Genomic DNA, 18,963 nt, shown 5'->3' on the forward strand with positions numbered 1-18,963 from the left:
AGACAGATATATATATATATATATATATATGAACACCACGAGGCAGTCAATGAATGTGTGCCATTTTATGTTTTTACTTATCAGATAAATAAAACAAAATAACTGGTTACACTTAATAATTTCTTTTATTCACTTACAGTTTCCCCTCAAGTTGTGCTATTTTCCCCTGAGACTCTTCCAGATTCTTCTGAGTAACCAGCAGCTTCATTTCCATGCCTTCTTGTTTAGCCATCATACTCTACACCAGAGAAATTTGTTTTAAGAAATTTGAGTGCTTATATGTGTAATAAGAATTGTAATGCATTCCACTGTCATTTATTTTTTTAAAATATCACTAAAAAAAGAAAGAAATTTGAAATATTTAGATCTAGACACAGTAATTTACCAAAGGTACTACTCACCCTCATTTTTGTTTCTCTTTTGTTTCTAAGTTTCATTAGCTCCAGGCTTAGCATTCTTATATTTTTCTGGTTACCATCTTCCGAAAACTAAGCACAATAAACATGCAAAAAATTCAGAAATATTTTCTGCTATGCCAAATATAAAATCATCTAAATACTGATTATTCTACCTATCATTGTAGCTATTATTTGCCTATACTATACTTTGGTAGAGAAAATAGCTTTTTATCAACATAATTACTGATTCCATACTAATACTGTTTTTGTCCTTTTCTTTCCTTAATGTGACTTTCTGTTTTATTTCTGAAACCCTCTGGGTGGTTACTTACATTTATATGCTGTAAAATCCACAGCAAACCTCTAAAATTGCCTCTTCAAGAGAATTTACTGATATGTGTTGGCTTACTAAAATTAATCACCTGGTAAATCTGAAATATGCAGAATACCGGTTCCGTCCCCAGCGTACTAAATCAGAAGGCTCCCGGGAATGGCCCAGGTTACTGCTCCCTTCCCCATGCTTGAGTCTAACGCACTTTGACTCTCTAAGTGAAAAGAGCCCTGAACATTACAGGCTCTTAATTAGTGACTCTTATTAAACTGAACACAGATTTACATCCTCCCTCAACTTCTATAACAAGCATATGAGGACCATGTTCAGCTCTTTAAGATCATGAGTGCATTAATATTGATAAATGCAGATTATTTATTGAACATTACTTATTCTATTAATTCATTTCCCACTTTATTCCCATAAGGACTAAAGATAGAAGCATGCTGCTATGCTATTATGTATTTCAGAGAAAGATCTTTAAAATGAGGTCAAAATGTAAAGTCTGTGATTTTTATTGATGATGTTAATTGGGGCTGATTATGAGAGGTGAGAAAATGTGAAGACATTAAAACAAAAAGTAACTTGTTTGTTTATAACCACTCATGTGCCAGACAACCTAATAAAAAAGAGAAACACTAGTTACTTGAAGTATTAATATTTAAGGTACATTCAGAGAAAGAAAAGGGCTCAAACAGAGCCTCCAATTCCCAAACAAGAGAAATGAGTTTTCTCAACATGCTTATTATTTATTTGATTTTAAGTGTTATCATGAGGTTCAAATACCTTAGATTTTAGCAGTTCATTAGTTCTAGTTAAGTCAATAAGCTGTTTTTCCAGTGAAGCATTGTTTGCAGAGAGAGATGTTTTTTCCCTGACTACAACATTTAACTTTGCTTCCATCTTCTCCAACTCATTTTCCATATCCTGGATCCTCTTGTCTTGAACACCACGCTCCTGGACAAGGACACGAATCTGGAGAAAACAAGATCATAAATGAATAATTCGCCAATAAAATACCAATGTAAATAAATGCTACTGGTAACAAAAGCATTAAAGCTTCTAGAAAAACCATGAGTTTTGACACCATGCTCTCATAGATATTCTTATTTTATCAGTTATTTGAATAATAATATTTACCTTATTGTAAATCTTAAAAATCTGCATGCATCTTAAGAACTGAAGAACTTTGTCATAAATTTCCAAATTCAATTAAGCTGTCTATTCACTTTAAAAAAGTATTTCTACCTATTACAGCTCTTCTTTTCTAGTTCTAATTACACAAATATTAATTATAGTTTGAGATGGGGACTCTTTCTTATTTTGAGAAGGCAGAACTAGGCTGTCAAGTACAATGTAGTAGGCATCAGCCATAACTCTTGCCGTTACTAACTAGTAGATTAAACAAAACAAAATAAGAAAAGACCCCAAAAGCCCTAATATTTGTCAACAGAAATGTAGAAGCCAGAGACAAGGAAATCCTACAACTTTAAAATGATCGGGGAAAATCTTTGCACCTAAAATTCTATACCAAATGAAATAATTTATGCAACCTATCAGTTCTGATCCTGACACTACCACTCACTCACCAATTAGTTCACTGTGACTCAGTTTTTAGATGTTAAGTATCAATTGCATGTATCCTCATTGACATGTACCCTCAATAAAATGACAATGAGTATTATTAAATACAAAGGGATCAAAGCAACCAGAGAAAAGATTCACAATTATTTTGGTATATTCTTGGTTCTAAGATATCATTTGACTGTGATTAAATGGAAAGTCTTAATATAGCAAAAGAACATGTCCACCACATTCTTGTTAGTCATGGAAGTACGGAAAAGACTGGCAGAGAAGCAAAGAGTACAGTGAGCAATTTAGTATTGTGAAAGATAAGTGGGTTCTTTAGGTCAACACTGCACATACAAATGCCTGCCATGTTATAAATGCACTGCCCAGTAGAGGCAACTAAGCAGTTAAAATGTGATTAATGCAACTGAGGAACTAAGTTCTGTTCAGGATTAATTTAAAAACAACCACATGTGCTGGGCACAGGGGTGCACGCGTATAATCCTAGCAACTTGAGAGACAGAGATAGGAGGATTGCAAGTTTGAGGACAGCCTCAGAAACTTAATGAGACCCTGGGGCTGGGGATTTAGCTCAGTGGCAAAATGTCCCTGGGTTACATCCCCAGTATACACCTACCCCTTCCAAAAAAATTACCATATGTTCACAGACAGTTCCCACTGTACGTTTCCTATGTAAATCATATTTGAATGCAATTTTTAGAACCATATTTAAATGTATTTTGCAATTTAACTGCAANAGCATCAGTGGCAAAATGATCCCTGGGTTACATCCCCAGTTAAAACACCTACCCCTTCCAAAAAAAAAAAAAAAAAAAAAGCCAAAAATAGCTAGATGTGGTGAGCATCTACAATATTGGACAGTACAGTTAGCATAACTTCATCACAGTCCATCTAACCTGCTAGAATTGTATGCTCCACATGTTAATTCTCTAGCTATGTTGTCTTAACAAAGAATGTCATACAGGAAGAGTATACACTATAAATATTTGACCCACTCATCTGTCCATATATTGTAATTTTAATAAATGGACACAGATTGCCCAAACTACAACAGAATCTTAGTTTCTCAGTTGTATGTGATCCTTTTTCCGTAATACAGCATATTTACTTTTCAATAAAAGTATTGCTCACCTCTTTTTCTAGTCTCTTCAAATCTTTATCATTCTTTTGAGATTCTTTCTGTTTAAAAGCCAAAGAATAATTATAATCAAACTTAAGCACAAGAAATATCACGTAAAATTTGATTTTTAGCTATCTGAAAAAATTAAGGGTTTTCCAAATAGTTAATTTCTATTTTAAAGAGTTCACTGAGTCTGCGAAATATTTTGTAGATCACTTATTTGGTTAAGTGAAGGAAAGGTTCTTAAAATCTCAAAATAAGCCATGAATGGTGGGGCACACCTGTAATCCCAGTGGCTCAGGAAGCTGAGGCAGGAGGATCAGGAGTTCAAAGCCAAACTCAGCAAAAGCAAGACACTAAGCAACTCAGACCCTGTCTCTAAATAAAATACAAAACAGGACTGGAGATGTGGCTTAGTGGTCAAGTGCCCCTGACTTCATTCCCTGGTACCCCCACTCCCCAAATATCTCAAAATACTTGAGGTTTAAGTTTTCAACCCAATAGGCCAATAGCTGTTTCTATGAAGCCCCGTTGAGGGTGGTGGGGGGCAGGATAAATGGAAGTTTATGGATAAACTACTGACTACCTATCTTCTAATGTTAAATAGCAACAACACATTTTGATTATCCAATCTCATACGGAAAAAAATCTTTTAAAATCAACTTAAACTTCAAATATGCAATTCCAGAGAAATAACAGAAAAATGTAAACAGTAAAATCTGATTCTAAGATCAGGCGTGGTGACGCACAATTGTAATCCCAGTGGCTTGGGAGGCTGAAGCAGGAGGATCATGAGTTCAAAGCCAGCCTCAGCAACAGTGAGGTGCTAAGCAACTCAGTGAGACCCTGTCTCTAAATAAAATACAGAAAAAGGATGGGGATGTGACTTAGTCCTTAAGCCCCTGAGTTCAATCCCCTGTACAAAAAAAAAAAAAAAAAAAAAAAATCTGATTTTCTCATTACCTTTATCCTAAGACACACAATTTCACACTACATCTTTTTATATACAACAGCTTTTCTGATGTAGTAGCTAGAAACAGTATTGATTTTTGCCATCTAAAAATGGAAGAAAACATCTTAAATAAAATCTGTTTATTTGTTTCTACATTGAGGGGAAGGCACACCAATCTCATGTTTTATAATTTTTAAACTGATATTATTTTGTATTAGAAAGTCTATTATTTGGGAGTTCTACACATACTTGTGTGGTTAGAACTATAGTTTTCTCAAAATACTACACAAAAAAAAAACCCTATACAATTCAAGTGGCAGTAATTAATGAAAGTATCATATAGTTTGTATAGATTTATAAGAAAAATTTATCTAGATATAGAAATGACAGAAAAATAGTAATCATTTTGTAATTGTGAACTAAGGGCACATTTAAATATAGATTTAGTAAAGTCCTAGGCAGAATATAAAACTTGAAAGAGTCCTAATGATAACTTATTCCATCTATTTACAGATTTAATTATAATTTTGATTTATACTTATAACTCATTCTAATTACATATAATACCCTTTGGATATGTTTTCAATGATAATTGATAAGCCAGATGGTAGTAAAAGCTCCTCACCTTTAATCTCAAAGTCTTAGCTTTTTTAGCTGAAGAAGGCATGGTACTATCTTTGTCAACACTAAGATTTTGTTGAGATTCTGCAGAAAAATGAATTGTACCAATCATAGTTAGTATTTACATGTTTCTACCACACAAAACACAATTTCTATATTACTGCAACTAAAAACACAGCAATATAAAGTTATTCTTTTCTTGATAATATATTTCTAAATAATTAATTGTACAATATCTATACATCTAAAAACCTTTCTCATTTTCCTAATATTCTTCAAGAGAAAGGTCAAGGAAATAACCAAAGAGAAAATTACATATCTATGAGTATATTGCTTAATATACAGTATGATGATGAAAGCATTATTTTGTATCTGATCCTTTCATAAATCCATCAAGAAAGTGTAAATATAATTCTAGTTTTATATCTTTTGAGATGCAACAGCAACTTTAAATTTAAATATTGTCATTTATAACTTTAAAACTTATAAAATAATATAACCATTGTTTTATTTTGGGGCCCATTACCTTTTTGTTTTTTAAATCTCTGTGATTTCTGAAAGGATACTGGTCCTTTAGATATTTCTGAAGTGTTAACATCATAAGCACCTGGAGAGGGTGCACAGCCTAGAAAACACAAAGTATCAATGTATTATATAATATTATTTATGATGTGAAGTTAAAACCATGTCATGATAATGTGAATATAAGTGTAAAAATGCCATTTATAATTGGATTCTTTGTTTCTGTAAGTGTAACAATAGCACCTATTTGAAATGATGAAGAACAATATCCTAATCTTGCCTTTTCTATAGACTGGGTCAAAGGAAGAAAAATCATATGATTTTGTTGTTCTTATTTTTTGCAGTACCACTGAGCTACATCCTCAGCACCCACCCCCCACACACTTTTAAAGAAAGCCTCCCCTGGGGCTGGGATTGTGGCTCAGTGGTAGAGTGCTCGCCTAGTGCGTGCGAGGCCCTGGGTTCGATCCTCTGCACCACATAAAATAAATAAAATAAAGGTATTGTGTCCATCAACAACAACAACAACAACAAAAAGACAGTCCCCCCTGACTTTTTTTTTTTTAAAGACAGTCTCACTAAGTTGCCCAGGCTGACAACTTATACATTAATATATACTGTATATTAATGATGCTGTTACCTCAACCTTATAAGCAACTGGGATTACAACAGGCATGTGCCCCTGAATCCAGCCCATAGTTTTGTTGTTAAGAACTAAATATACAAAATAAAATATTTGGTACAACTGTCTTCAAATAGAGTCACTAAGATAAATACCATGGGATTCTAGGAATCATAACTAAAATGATCTAGCCTTAGTATATATACTTAATGGAATACTACTCAGCTTTAAAGAAGAAAAATAGTAAAAGAAGAGTAAAATTATGGCATTTGCCAGTAAATAGTTGGGAGCTAGAGAATCTCATGCTAAGCGAAATAAGCCAATCCCACAAAACCAAAGGCCAAATGTGTTCTCTAATATGCGAATGCTAATTCACAAAAAGGCAGGGGGGCACTAGAGAAGAACAGCATTTCCTTAGATTAGGTAGACGGAAGTGTTAGGAGGGGAGGGGAGGGGATTTGGGGATAGGAAAGATAGTAGAATGAAACAGACATTAGTGTGTGTGTGTGTGTGTGTGTGTGTGTGTGTATGTGTGACTACATGACCAATATGATTCTACAACATATACACTCAGAAAAATGAGAAATTATATCCCATCTATGTACATCAAAAGTGCATAAATGCATTCTACTGTCATGTATAACTAATTAAAACAAATTTAAAAAATTAAAAAAAAAGTCTGTAATAAAAATTTAGAGTAATAATATATCTCTGGCTAATATCAACATGTATAGATGATATCAACTACAATTGGAATGCAGAGACAGAAAGCAATTGCACTAATAACAAGTAGAAATTTTTAGTATTTACTAAATGCCGCCATTGTGCTAAACAGGTTAGAGATATTATTTTATTCAATCCTTACAAAAACTTTACATGTTAATTTATAGATAAGGAAATTGAGGCTCTAGAAATCTATAGTCATATTATATGAAGTATGAACTATACTATAGTTTTACTTTCAAAAAGTTCATACTGTGTAACCTCATTTAACTGGAGTCCCAAATTTTAAGGAATTTCAGGGTGCTTACAGGTAGCAGAGTTGAGATGGGACTCTCAGGATTTAAATATTAGCATAAAGCTTTAGCTGATTTGAAATCAACAGGTTAGATCTATTCTCTAAAAAGCTATTTACTTGTTTAGATTCTCATGTAAATAAAAAGGGAATATCAAAGAACATTGACCATTCCAAGCAACTACTACTGTCCCTAAAATATTTTTCAAATAGTAGATAAGCACTCATTAGTAGATTCAACTAGCACTGAAAAAAAGTAAAACATAATAGAAAATATCAGTGTAGCTCATAAACAACAAAGTTAGGCATTTTTTTTCCTAGAATTTGTTTTAATTCTGTGTGTAGAAATATAAAATATATTGTCAATGGGGTGGTTTTCCTAGTTTCTCTGAGGATTTGTCACTTATGTAGAGAAATGCCTTTGATTTATGGGTGTTGATTTTATATCCAGCTACTTTGCTGAATTGATTTATTAATTCTAAGAGATTTCTGGGTCCGGGCCCATGAGGCGACGATGGAGGCAGGAAGGCTTTTACCCAGCGCCTGACTTCCCAGACAGGGAAGCTGAGGACATGGCAGGAGTGTTTGACACTACCTCAGGACCAGGGGAGACGAACGCCTCCTACCCTGTTCCCTTCGCCCCAGGCATTCTTCGTTGCGCTGTTTAGGAATATTCCTCCCCGTCAGAAGGAAAGGTCCTCGGGGCAGGGACACTGCTTCACTGACCACTGTGTCATTCGCATCCTTAACATGCTTGGCGTGTGTCACAACGTTTATGGGAAAATAAAAAACAGGGAGCCCCGGTCCTTCCTAAAGTCGCCTCAGGCTCTCCCGGGTGAAGGGGACCAAAAAGGGCGAGAAGCGTAAGGGCATCTCCCGTCCCTCCGCTGCCAGCCCGCACCTCCCGACGTACACACCTGAAGGATCATTGAATCGCTTCAGCGGCGCCTTAGGAAAAGACATGCTGACAGCCGGCTTCCCAAACGATGCTAAATCTCCTGAGCGATTGCCGACAGCTACTCGTTTGAATTCAAATATCCCCGCAGAGTCCCCGCCCACCAACATATTAGCCAATTGGAGAAAACCAAAACCCGGGGCAGACCAATCAAGCAAGGAAACACCAAAGGAACATGCGCACTAGCTCCTTGCCGCATCCAATTAGAAAACCTGTACATTGAGACTGCCAGCCAATGGGAGGTTGGTTTTGTTCGCTGCTTCCACGCCCAATCACTTTTGCGGTTGCTCACTTGCAGCCTAAACACTAGCAACATTTGCGCAAGCGCACTTCAAACTGGAAAGTTAAGCTTGCATTTTGGCGTCACATAAGTGAGGGGGTAATGAATTCCTACATCACTGGTTCCAAACTTCTCCCACCGTTCTGTCCCTTCCCTTGATTTCAGTTCTTTTAAACCGGTTCCTCTCAGTGCCTTAAATGGCCCTTGAGAGGGAAAAAAGGGCACACAGGGAGTCACCACCTTGCGCCCCTGCGCATGTGCAGTGACCCGAGGCGGAACCGGAGCGTGGGGATTTCGCGCCTGCGCTCGGGTGGCTCGGTGCGGCTGTGCTGGCCGGCGGCGAGAGCATGTCAGCCCCATTTGAGGAGCGCAGTGGGGTAGTTCCGTGCGGGACGCCCTGGGGTCAGTGGTACCAGACTCTGGAGGAGGTGTTCATTGAAGTGCAGGTGCCACCAGGCACTCGAGCTCAGGATATCCAGTGCGGTCTGCAGAGCCGGCACGTGGCCCTGGCCATAGGCGGCCGCGAGATCCTCAAGGTAGCGGCTAGACGGGCCGGCGTTCTCCTTCCATAGACCTTCGGAGCCCCGGGGCCCTAAAGCCCGCCCTTCCCGAGGAGTGGTTGTTGGTGGGCAGGTCGGCTCCTCTCGCCGGCAGCCTGGGAAAGGGGTGAAATTGGCCTGTGTTTGCTCTGCTCAGAGCACCCATTCTTAGGGCAAATCTTGAATTGTGGAAATTTCGAGATTGCATTTTACTGTTTAATTTCCCAAAAAAGTCAGGCCTCTGCTTGCGATTACTCCAGAGGTCGTGCGGAGAACGGGTTAACTAGGTCGTTAAAGGGACAAGCATTGATCCTACATATTCTCTTTTCCGGGCACTGATCTAGGTTTGGAAATGAAAGACCGATAAAATCCTCCTGCTGCAGAGCGGGTTACGTTCCTAGTAAATATGTAGGCTGGTATGGGAAAGCACTACATGGAAGGGACGGTATAACAGGGTGAGAATTCAGAGATAGTTTCAGGTGACTTGTCATCTGGAATTAGACATACCCTACGTGTTTGCAAAGTGGTCAAGCCAATTGTGAAGAGGAGTAGAAAAAGTAATTAGCGCGCATTTCTTCTCATCGATGCCCTTTGGGTCTGGACCTGCTAAACCCAAAGCAGTCAAAGTTCACATAACAATTTGAAAATAAATTTTGTTCCTAGATAAGAATCCCAAGATGTTGGGTTATCTTGTAGTGTGGAGGTGAAGGGAGACTACTTGGTAGGATACCCTGCTGTGCCAGTTTTCTAGTTTTTTAACCTTAGGCAAAAAGTTATTCAAAGTTCTAACGACTTTGTTTATATGCAAGGTGTGGTAATTATAGAACCTTTCTTAGGATTGTTTTGATCAAAGTATGGTATCCATGTGATTGAAGAGCTTGCAGAGTGCTTGGTATGTTATTGTCTCACACTGCTCATCTGTTACAATTATTTTCTATAGAAGCGCCTTGAGTGCCTGGGATGATTTGTGCAAAAGACATTGATTTATGTCCTCTTGGATCTTAATGAGCTTTCTGAATATCTGTACAGTTCCTACTTTCCAGAATAATTAAAATTCCCAGCACCTTTTTATTTTTTATTTGGAGACAGAGTCTCCCCGAGTTGCTGAGGCTGACCTTGTACTTGGATCCTTCTGCCTGAGTCTTCTTGAGTTGCTGAGATTACAGCCACTAGTCATCATACCTGGCTAAATGATTTTTTAAAAGTAACATTTTAATTTCAATTACTATAACTTAAATTTGGGAAAAGTATGTGTTTGAGCATGGGCATTTTCATCTAAATTTATATTTTGCTTCTTTTTTTATTGACACAAGGTTTTGTGAAAAATTAGAGCACATTTCTCATGAGCTACAGTATTTGCTTTAAGGTTTTTGTTTTTAATGCCAACATGTCAGCGAAGAGATTGATCCAGTTTTTATGTTTATTTATGTTTATTTTAAACCATTTTTTAAGCAGGAAATCCCTTTTTGTATTCTTAAATTTGATTAGTAAAATTAACGCATTTAATATATAAATTTTACATTTGGCCAATTAGTGATCAGTAGTACTTCTTCATCTTCTAAAAAGTTAAGTCTGGGCACAATGGGGCATACCTGTAATCCCAGTGACTCAAGAGGATAAGGCAGAAGGATGGCAAGTTTGAAGCCAGCTTCAACAATTTAGCAAGACCCTGTCTCAAAATAAAACGCAAAGTATAAATGGCTGGGAATATAGCTCATGGGTAGAGTACCCTTATGTTCTAATCCCCAGTACCACAATAAATAAATAAATATTCAAGGGCCCTGGTCTTCCTTTAGGGAATTCTGTGTTGCTTGTCATAGTAAATATTCCTATAACCTAGATTTCATTTAACCCTGGAAGGAAACTTAAGGTTGAGCACATAAATGTAGTGAAATGGTGTAAGATGTGTTCAGTTTGAAATTAGCTAAGTCTTAATGAAAGCTTTGTAAAACTAATGAGAAACTCTATATTTAGTAACATGTTTATTTTTCAGGGCAAACTCTTTGATTCTACAATAGCTGATGAGGGAACATGGACTTTGGGTAAGGATAATCTTTTAGGCTTCATAGAATCTTTGTTAAAATTAATTTCGTATTGGAACTTAATATTTTTCCCCTTAAGTCCTTTGTCTTCAGAGCTTTGGAGAATATAGAAATACTTTGAGAACATTTATATGCAAAAATTACCTAATGTTTTTAGGAATATATAAAACAATAAACTCTAGTATTTTTGTAATTTTTTTCTTTAGAGGATAGAAAAATGGTTCGTATTGTTCTCACAAAGACAAAGAGAGATGCGGCAAATTGTTGGACTTCTCTTCTGGAATCTGAATATGCAGCTGATCCTTGGGTACAAGACCAAATGCAGAGAAAACTTACATTAGAGAGATTCCAAAAAGAAGTAAGTCAGATGACTCTATGAAGGTGTAAGGTTAAATATCTAAAATTAAGAGAATAATTATTATTTGACATTAAAACTCAATGTGTTTATGAAAAGTAATAAAAATTAATGTAATTTTTAAGGTAAATGATTAGAAAATTTGCCTTTATAATTTTTTAAAATTTTCTTGAAAATAACTTATTTGTATTGCTATGATTTTGAGTTTAAATTTACTTAATGTACATCAGTAAATCATGAGTAATGAATTCTTTTTTTTTTAATATTTTTTACTTGTAGATGGACATAATACTTTTATTTTATTTATTCATTTTTATGTGGTGTTGAGGATCGAACCCATTTTCTCACGCTTGCCAGTCAAGTGCTCTACCATTTAGCCACAACCCCAGCCCCAAGTAATGAATTCTTATAAAGTTAATATTAGGATACATATGTGGCATAAAAATGTATAAGGTCCCTTCACCATCATTCCCTCATTTGTTTCATGTCTCATTTTCATCTTCTATTTTGGCATTTCTGTTTGTTTCATTTTTAGTTTAAGTGGAGGTTCACACTGTATTATTGTTGTTGTTTTTAATATTGAGAGTTTATTAGTCATCTGGCCATGGATTGAATTCATAATGCAAAATATTTATATCGCAAATTGCTAAAAGGGGTGGTATCAAATCAAGAGAGAATGCAAAAGGCAAAGCAAGATTTTAGTTAGTGAATAGAGTATATTAAATACATTAGATTTGAGAGGCAGAGATACTCATACCTCTCTGAGGCATTATGAAAATATCCATGATGGAAAGGAAAACTGCTTGAAAGACAACCTGTTCCACTGTTGTTTGAGATGAAAAAAGTGAGTTTTTAATCATCATTCTGCTGTGTACTCTTTCTCATATTTACTGAGGTGTAGTTTGTATATCATATAATGAAGCTATTTTAAGTGATCCATTGGGTTCCACGCTGTGTTGTTTTTCATGTTGTCTTCTCATTTAATAGTGTATCTTGGATATCTTTCCCTAATAGTACATATGGATAAAATTCAGTCCTTTTAATTTGCTTCAGAGCATTTCCTAGTTTGGGTCTATTAATTATTTATTTGGCTATTTCTCGTTGATAATATTTGGATTTCTCCATTTTCCTCTATTTTAAGCAGAGCTTATGTTTCCGTCTCTGTAAAACTACTTGAATGTTCCAAGAAACATATCTTTGAGCCAGATAGCTAGGAGAGGAATTACTGAGTCAAAGCACTTTTAAAAATTTTTGATGAATAATTCTTTTTATATGATGATTTCCAAATACATATATCTAGCCTAGACTTTTCTTCTGAACTTTGGATCTGCATATTCAATTACCTGTTCAGCATCTCCATTTGACTATCTGACAGATGTACCAAACTCATCATGTCCAAATTAGTAATCTAATTTCCTCCATAAATTTATTTGACCTCCATCCTTCTCATCTTGTTAAACGCAATTGGGTCTAGGGATTTTGCTCAGTAGTAGAGCACTGCCTAGCATGTATGAGGCCCAAGGTTCAGTCCCCAGCATTGCAAAAAAAAAAAAAGGTTAAATCAGTTAATAGAAATTAGTTGCATAGGTCAGAAAAATTGGGAATCCTCTTTGATTCCTATCTTCTTTCTCACGACCTTTCCAGTTTGTTAGGAAGTCTTATTAGAACTATCTTCCAGATGTATTCAGAATTTAACCACTTATCACCACCAGCGCTACTACTACTCTGCTGTGTACCATCTCAAATATATTGCCTGGATTACTTCAGTAATTTTCTAACTGGCCTCCTTCCTTCTACCTTGCCCAGGCTGTCTTCTCAAAATAGCAGTTGGAGAAGTTCTTTTAAAATGCAAATTGGATCATACAATTTCTCATAACTCTGCAAGTTGCTCCTCTTACTGGATTAATCTAAACAGTTACTCTGTTATCTCCCCAACCTTCTCTTCTCTTATTGCTGTCCCCCTCAGTCCTTCTACTCCAACCATACTGTTCACTACTATTAAACATAGTAGCCTTTTCTTTAGTTGTCCTGACTTGAATACTCTTTTTCCATAGTTTAGCTAACTTCTGCATTGTTTTCAAATCATTGCTCGATGAAGCATATGTTGATCAATCATCCCATTTAATACTGTAGATTTCTCCCATTCCCTTACCCTATCCTATCCTATTTTTTTTTTCTTTTTTTATGGCATTTAACCAGCTTTTAACGAACGAGACCAGTGATTGGCAAACTGTGGCTTGTGGGCCAAATTCAGCCCAATGCCTAGTTTTTAAGTAAAGTTACTACTATACATCATGCTCATTTGTTTGTGTATTATCTTGCATGCAGCAATTTCATATAGTTGTGTACTTGTGAAAGTTGTATATTTGTGTATACTTGTGTTGTCTGCAAAGCCTGAAATATTTACCATATGACTACTTAAAAGTTTGCCAACCCTTGCATTCAATAATACATGGTTTATTGGTCTCTTCTACAATGGACACGCCACTGGAGCAGGAATCTTTGTTCACTGTTGAACTTCACATGCCTTTAATCGTGTCTTTCAAACAGTAGTAATTCAGTAAATTTGTTAAATAAATGAAATTGCCCAATGAAAAGATGAAAGCCTGAGGTAGTATGTATTTTATAGAATTGCTGTGAGAGTTAAATGTGTTGATATATATTTACAGAACCCTGCATGGCAATACAGTAAGCTTTCAAGATAGCTTTTAAAATCGGTTTATGTATTGATATTCAAATATGTTTCTCTATAAGCTTGTCAATGCAGTACTATACATATCAATCTAAATATCTATAAATTGTAAACTTGAAAAATACTTCATTGTTTTAAATTTTATTTTGGTGATTACAGCGAGGTTTGGTATCTTTTCAGTTTTTGTCCATTTAGATCTCCTTTTTTTAATCAATTACTAGTTCATACTTACCTTTTTCCTAGTTTAAGTTTTATATCATACATTTTTTTCATGTCTTTTAGAATCCTGGTTTTGACTTCAGTGGAGCAGAAATCTCAGGAAACTACAGTAAAGGTGGACCAGATTTCTCAAACCTTGAGAAATAACTGCTTTTCTTTTTTTTTTTGCTACATTCTGTGGATCCTAGCTGATGTTGCCAACTTAAAGGAACAGATTATGTGCTAGAAGAAAAATATGGATGCTTGCAGTTAAATTGCAAAATACATTTAAATATGGTTCTAAAAATTGCATTCAAATATGATTTACATAGGAAACGTACAGTGGGAACTGTCTGTGAACATATGGTAATTTTTTTGGACTTATTTTTGCTCAGCATGGAGTTTTATACGCTACATTTTACCAGTTTCATATTTAAATGCATTTTTACTATAAAAAACATTGGGGTGCAGATCATATTAAATGAAAGGGTGCCTTCAGAGAAAATTAAGTTTTTCTTTTGATAAGTGTGATGCAGGAATAAAGTTCAATAAACTTTTTCAGAAAGAGGATCGTATGCCCCTTCATCTAAGTACATTAATTCACATAAGTATTAAAAAAAAAAAAATTTAACAAAAATTCCACAAAAGTATTTTGGGTAACAATATTAAAAGAGTTAATGTAAATTTCTTAATTATAATATTATTTCTTAAGGGATTACTTTATGTCAAGAAATTGAAAAAGTTAAAAAAACTAATAATTAATACAAATGAGAAGTAATAATACAACAGAGAAGCAGCTAAGTGAATACGGTTATTGGGCATGTCGTTTGTAGTAGCAGAATGCAAATTAGGTCACTATAAAGCAGAGGCATTATTTTTCTCTTAGTGATTCAGAAATATAGACAGGGATTTTTGTCGTTTCTTGTTTCTGGTAATGGGAATTTAACACAGGGGTGTGTTCTGCTGAGCTACATCCACAGTCCATTGTTTACTCCATAAGACACAAGATTTCACTAATTTGCCCAGGCAGCCTCAAACCTTTGATCCTCTGCCTCAACTTCTTGAATTGCTGGTATTTACAGGTGTGCACCACTGCCCCTGGCTATATATAGGAATTGTCGAGATTTCATTTCATCCTGTATCCTTTTTAATTTTTTTTTTAAGGAATCTCAAATGTATAGCAAAGTTACAAAGTAAAGTACACAAAATTTCTTTCTTCCTGAGCCATTTGTAAATAAATTTAAGAGATGATTCACTTTAGTACTTTACTGTGTATTTGCTGCAGAAAAGGACATTCACTTTCATAACTATAACCTAACCATTAAAATTAGGAAATTTATGGTGACATATTACTACCATCTGTTCCTCAGATATTCCCTCTAATCACAGTAAACTGATAGTCCCAATAATGTCTGTCATAACAAGAAAACTCTTTCACAATCATGACCTGCCTGTAGATGTCAGTCTGGAACAAGTTATTTTTGTGTTTTGTTTTTAACCCCCATTGGCTTTCAAAACTTTGGCATTTTCAAAGATTACATTCTAGCTTTATGTGATATTCCTTTTGTTTATTTAATTATTTATTTGTGATGTTGGAGATCAAACCCATGGCCTTAAAACATGCTAGGCAAATACTCTAGCACTGAGGTACATCCCCAGTGTCTCTGATATTTTTTCATGATGAAATTCAAGTTGTGAATTATTGTCAAGAATGTTATAGAAGTGATCTTATTTTATCCTATCATAGATTAATGATTTCAATTTGTCCTACTTAAGATAGTGTTACTTAGATCACTGAATAAGATAGTGGCTGCCATACTTCACTATAAAGTACCTCCTTTTAAGATTAATTATTTTGGGAGAAGGTAATTTAAAAGTACTACCATGTTTCTAGTCAAAATTTATATCTGTAGAATCAATGTCTTACTTGGTGGGTTAAAATCTATTATTTTTATTACTTTGATGTTTTAAATTCATAAAATTAAATTATTGGCCAGTAAAAGACACATGCTAGGTGACTTCTGTTGTCCTTTTAACATATTCCCATGATTATTTGAGTGATTTCTTGCTCTGATCTAATATACACCAGGCTAATTACACATTCCCTGCCCCAGCCCAAGAATCAGCCATTTTTCCAAGGAACCCTTTTGTTCTCTTTAGTGAATAAGGGTATTTTTAAGAAGCTGGGGGTATAGCTCATTAGTAGAGCACTTGCCTAGCATGTTCAAAGACCTGAGTTCAGTCCCCAGCAGCACATACGCAAAACTATGATCTGTGTGTAAGTAATTACTGTTAGTTTGTATATAATATGTGTAGTACATCTGTGTGTGTATCTATATATAAAATTATATGTAAAACCATATGACTTCACACCTAAACTTTGAATCCAAATCTCATCAGGTTCATTTTACTTTTATCTCTTTATATCTTTATAACTCCCATAGCTGTAAGAAGTCTCATTCCTATTATACTTAATCTATTTGACTACCTGTCATAGGTCATCTCACAGGGAGATCTAATATTCTATGCCGAGCAGGGACATCCTCCTCATCATCTCTGAACCCCAATACTTAACTCTGGATCACTGTAGCCTGTCCTCCTCTGATGCCTACTTTGTTCATTTTACCTAGTAATTTCAGGAATGAGTTGTTGTTTTAATTGGTTTCTTTTTGGCATTTAGTTTTACAGGAAAATTTTAACTTTCTGGGGTATAATTCAGTGAAATTTAGCACATGTATAGATACATGTGAACAACTTCATAATCACCCTAAAACAGTTCAATCACTAAAAATACCCCTATGCTATCTTTGTAGTCACCCCATACCTCCCAGTCTCTAAACTTTGTAAACCACTGATCTATACATTTTTGTCTTCTCAAGAATATATAATATAGCTGGGCATAGTATTGCATGCCTGTAATCCCAGCAACTTGGGAGGCTGAGGCAGGAAGAACACAAGTTTTAGGTCAGTCTCAGCAACTTAGCATGACTCTTGTTTCAAAATAAAAAGGGATGGGAATATAGCTCAGTGGTAAGGCACTCCTGGGTTCAATCCCCAGTATCAAAAAAGGTATGCATTTAAATTATAAATGGGATCACTTAATTTTTAAAAAATAGCTTTTATTGACATAATTCACATACATTTCAACGAAAGTATATAACTCAATATGCATAGTATATATAGCCATTACCATAGTCAATTTTAGAATATTGTCATTTGAAATAAAATCCTTGTACACTTTTTTAAAAAAAAATTTAGTTGTTGATGGGCCTTTATTTTATTTATTTATATGTGGTGCTAAGAATTGAACCCAGTGCCTCACATGTGCTAGGCAAGCGCTCTGCCACTGAGCCACAATCTCAGCCCCCCAAAACCTTGTACACTTTAACAGTCATCTCTTCCTGCCTCACCAGCCAAGCAACCACTAATTTATTTTCTGTTGCATAGATTTCCCTGTTCTAAACATTTCATATACGTGGGATCAAATAATATGTGGATTTTGGTTACTGGATTATTTTACAACAGCATTTTAGAGGTTCATCTGTGTTCTAGCATATATCAGTATTTCATTTTTATGTCTGAATGTTCCATTGCATGGCTCTGTCATACTTTGTTAATTCATTTGTAAATTGATGGGTGTTTGGGGGTTTTCCATCTTTTATCTATGCTTTATATTGCTGCTATAAACATCTGTGTAGAGGTTTTTATGTGCATATGTGTTTTATATGGAATAGAATTTTCAGGTTATGTTTAATAATTTGAGGAACCATCAGATTGTTTTCCAAAGCAGTTACATCATTTATTCCCACCAGTGGTGTACCAGAATTCCAGTTTCTTCACATTCTTGCCAATACTTACCTGACTCTTGGAATCTAGTTATTCTGGTGGATATAGAGTGATAGTTCTTTGTGGTATCTCTGATTTGCATTTCCCTAAAGCCTATGTCAGTCTTGTGCTTATTGAACATTTGTGTATCTTCCCCTGGAGAAATGTTTTTTTCAAATCCTTTGCCCCATTTTCTTTTTCTTTTCTTTTCTTTTTTTTTTGATAGCAATGATTGAACCCAGGAGTGCATAACCACTGAACCACAGCCCCCTTTTTATTTTATTTTTAAATTTTGAGACAGGGCCTTGCTAAGTTGCTAGGCTGGCTTTGAACTTGCATTCCTCCTGCCTTAGCTGAACTGCTGGGATTACAAGTATGTACCACCACACCCGGCCCTTTGCCCATTTTCAAATTGGATTGTCATATTATTTAAAGTTCTTTATATATTACCTCAAATATCTGGTATATGATTTGTAAATTGTCCTGTGGGTTATTTTTCACTTTCATGATGGTACCTTTTGAAGCAGTGAAGTTTTTAATTTTGATGAAGTCTAATCATCATGTTAGTAGATCATGCTTTTGGTACCATATCTCAGAATGCTTTCCTTAAACCCAATCATAAGGATTCTTTCCTTTGTTTTTGTCCTAAAGTTTTATGATTTTATGTTTTACATTTAAATCAGTGGCCTGTTTTAAGTTAACTTTGTATAAGGTATGAAGTTTAGGTGGAGGTGATTTTTTTGTATGTGGCTGTTCATTTATTTCAAAATGATTTGTTGAAAAGACTATCCATTCCCCAGTGAATTCTCTTTGCACCTTTGTTCAAAAATCAGTTGTTATATATTTATGTGTTTTTGTATGCTCTTTTCCATTGAACTGTGTGTAGATCCTTTAAAAATACCATAC

At 35.2% G+C, this 18,963-nt stretch overlaps 2 protein-coding genes across 6 annotated transcripts in view; one reads left to right on the forward strand and one right to left on the reverse strand.

Annotated features, from left to right (window-relative positions):
* Positions 1-8,241, reverse strand: part of Hmmr (hyaluronan mediated motility receptor) — a 29,691-nt gene extending 21,450 nt beyond the window's left edge. For 2 of the 5 annotated variants that reach the window (XM_048816007.1, XM_015492563.2), the window contains exons 1-7: positions 8,089-8,241; positions 5,539-5,637; positions 5,017-5,096; positions 3,451-3,498; positions 1,516-1,704; positions 402-488; positions 138-238 (exon numbers count right to left, since the gene is read on the reverse strand). In XM_048816007.1, the coding sequence (XP_048671964.1) occupies positions 138-238; positions 402-488; positions 1,516-1,704; positions 3,451-3,498; positions 5,017-5,096; positions 5,539-5,637; positions 8,089-8,236 (752 nt within the window). In that variant the 5' untranslated portion in view covers positions 8,237-8,241. The remainder of the gene's footprint in view (positions 1-137; positions 239-401; positions 489-1,515; positions 1,705-3,450; positions 3,499-5,016; positions 5,097-5,538; positions 5,638-8,088) is intronic. The other 3 variants (XM_048816014.1, XM_048816019.1, XM_048816025.1) reach the window with 3 other exon arrangements.
* A 437-nt stretch (positions 8,242-8,678) lies between these two features.
* Nudcd2 (NudC domain containing 2) lies at positions 8,679-17,943 on the forward strand. Its single transcript, XM_015492643.2, has 4 exons — positions 8,679-8,942; positions 10,939-10,987; positions 11,194-11,345; positions 14,317-17,943. The coding sequence occupies exons 1-4, from the start codon at positions 8,754-8,756 to the stop codon at positions 14,398-14,400; spliced, it is 474 nt and encodes a 157-aa protein (XP_015348129.1). The 5' UTR covers positions 8,679-8,753; the 3' UTR covers positions 14,401-17,943.
* Positions 17,944-18,963: the final 1,020 nt, after the last annotated feature.

The sequence above is a fragment of the Marmota marmota genome, unplaced genomic scaffold, assembly GCF_001458135.2.
Source record: "Marmota marmota marmota unplaced genomic scaffold, marMar, whole genome shotgun sequence".
NCBI lineage: Eukaryota > Metazoa > Chordata > Mammalia > Rodentia > Sciuridae > Marmota > Marmota marmota.

Bases quoted from the DNA above. Each gene is read 5' to 3' on its own strand.
- Nudcd2 (XM_015492643.2), top strand. From the start codon at position 8,754: ATGTCAGCCCCATTTGAGGAGCGCAGTGGGGTAGTTCCGTGCGGGACG. The intron at 10,988-11,193 runs GTAAGGATAATC...TTTTTTCTTTAG, and splicing joins TGAGGGAACATGGACTTTGG to AGGATAGAAAAATGGTTCGT. The intron at 11,346-14,316 runs GTAAGTCAGATG...CATGTCTTTTAG, and splicing joins TAGAGAGATTCCAAAAAGAA to AATCCTGGTTTTGACTTCAG.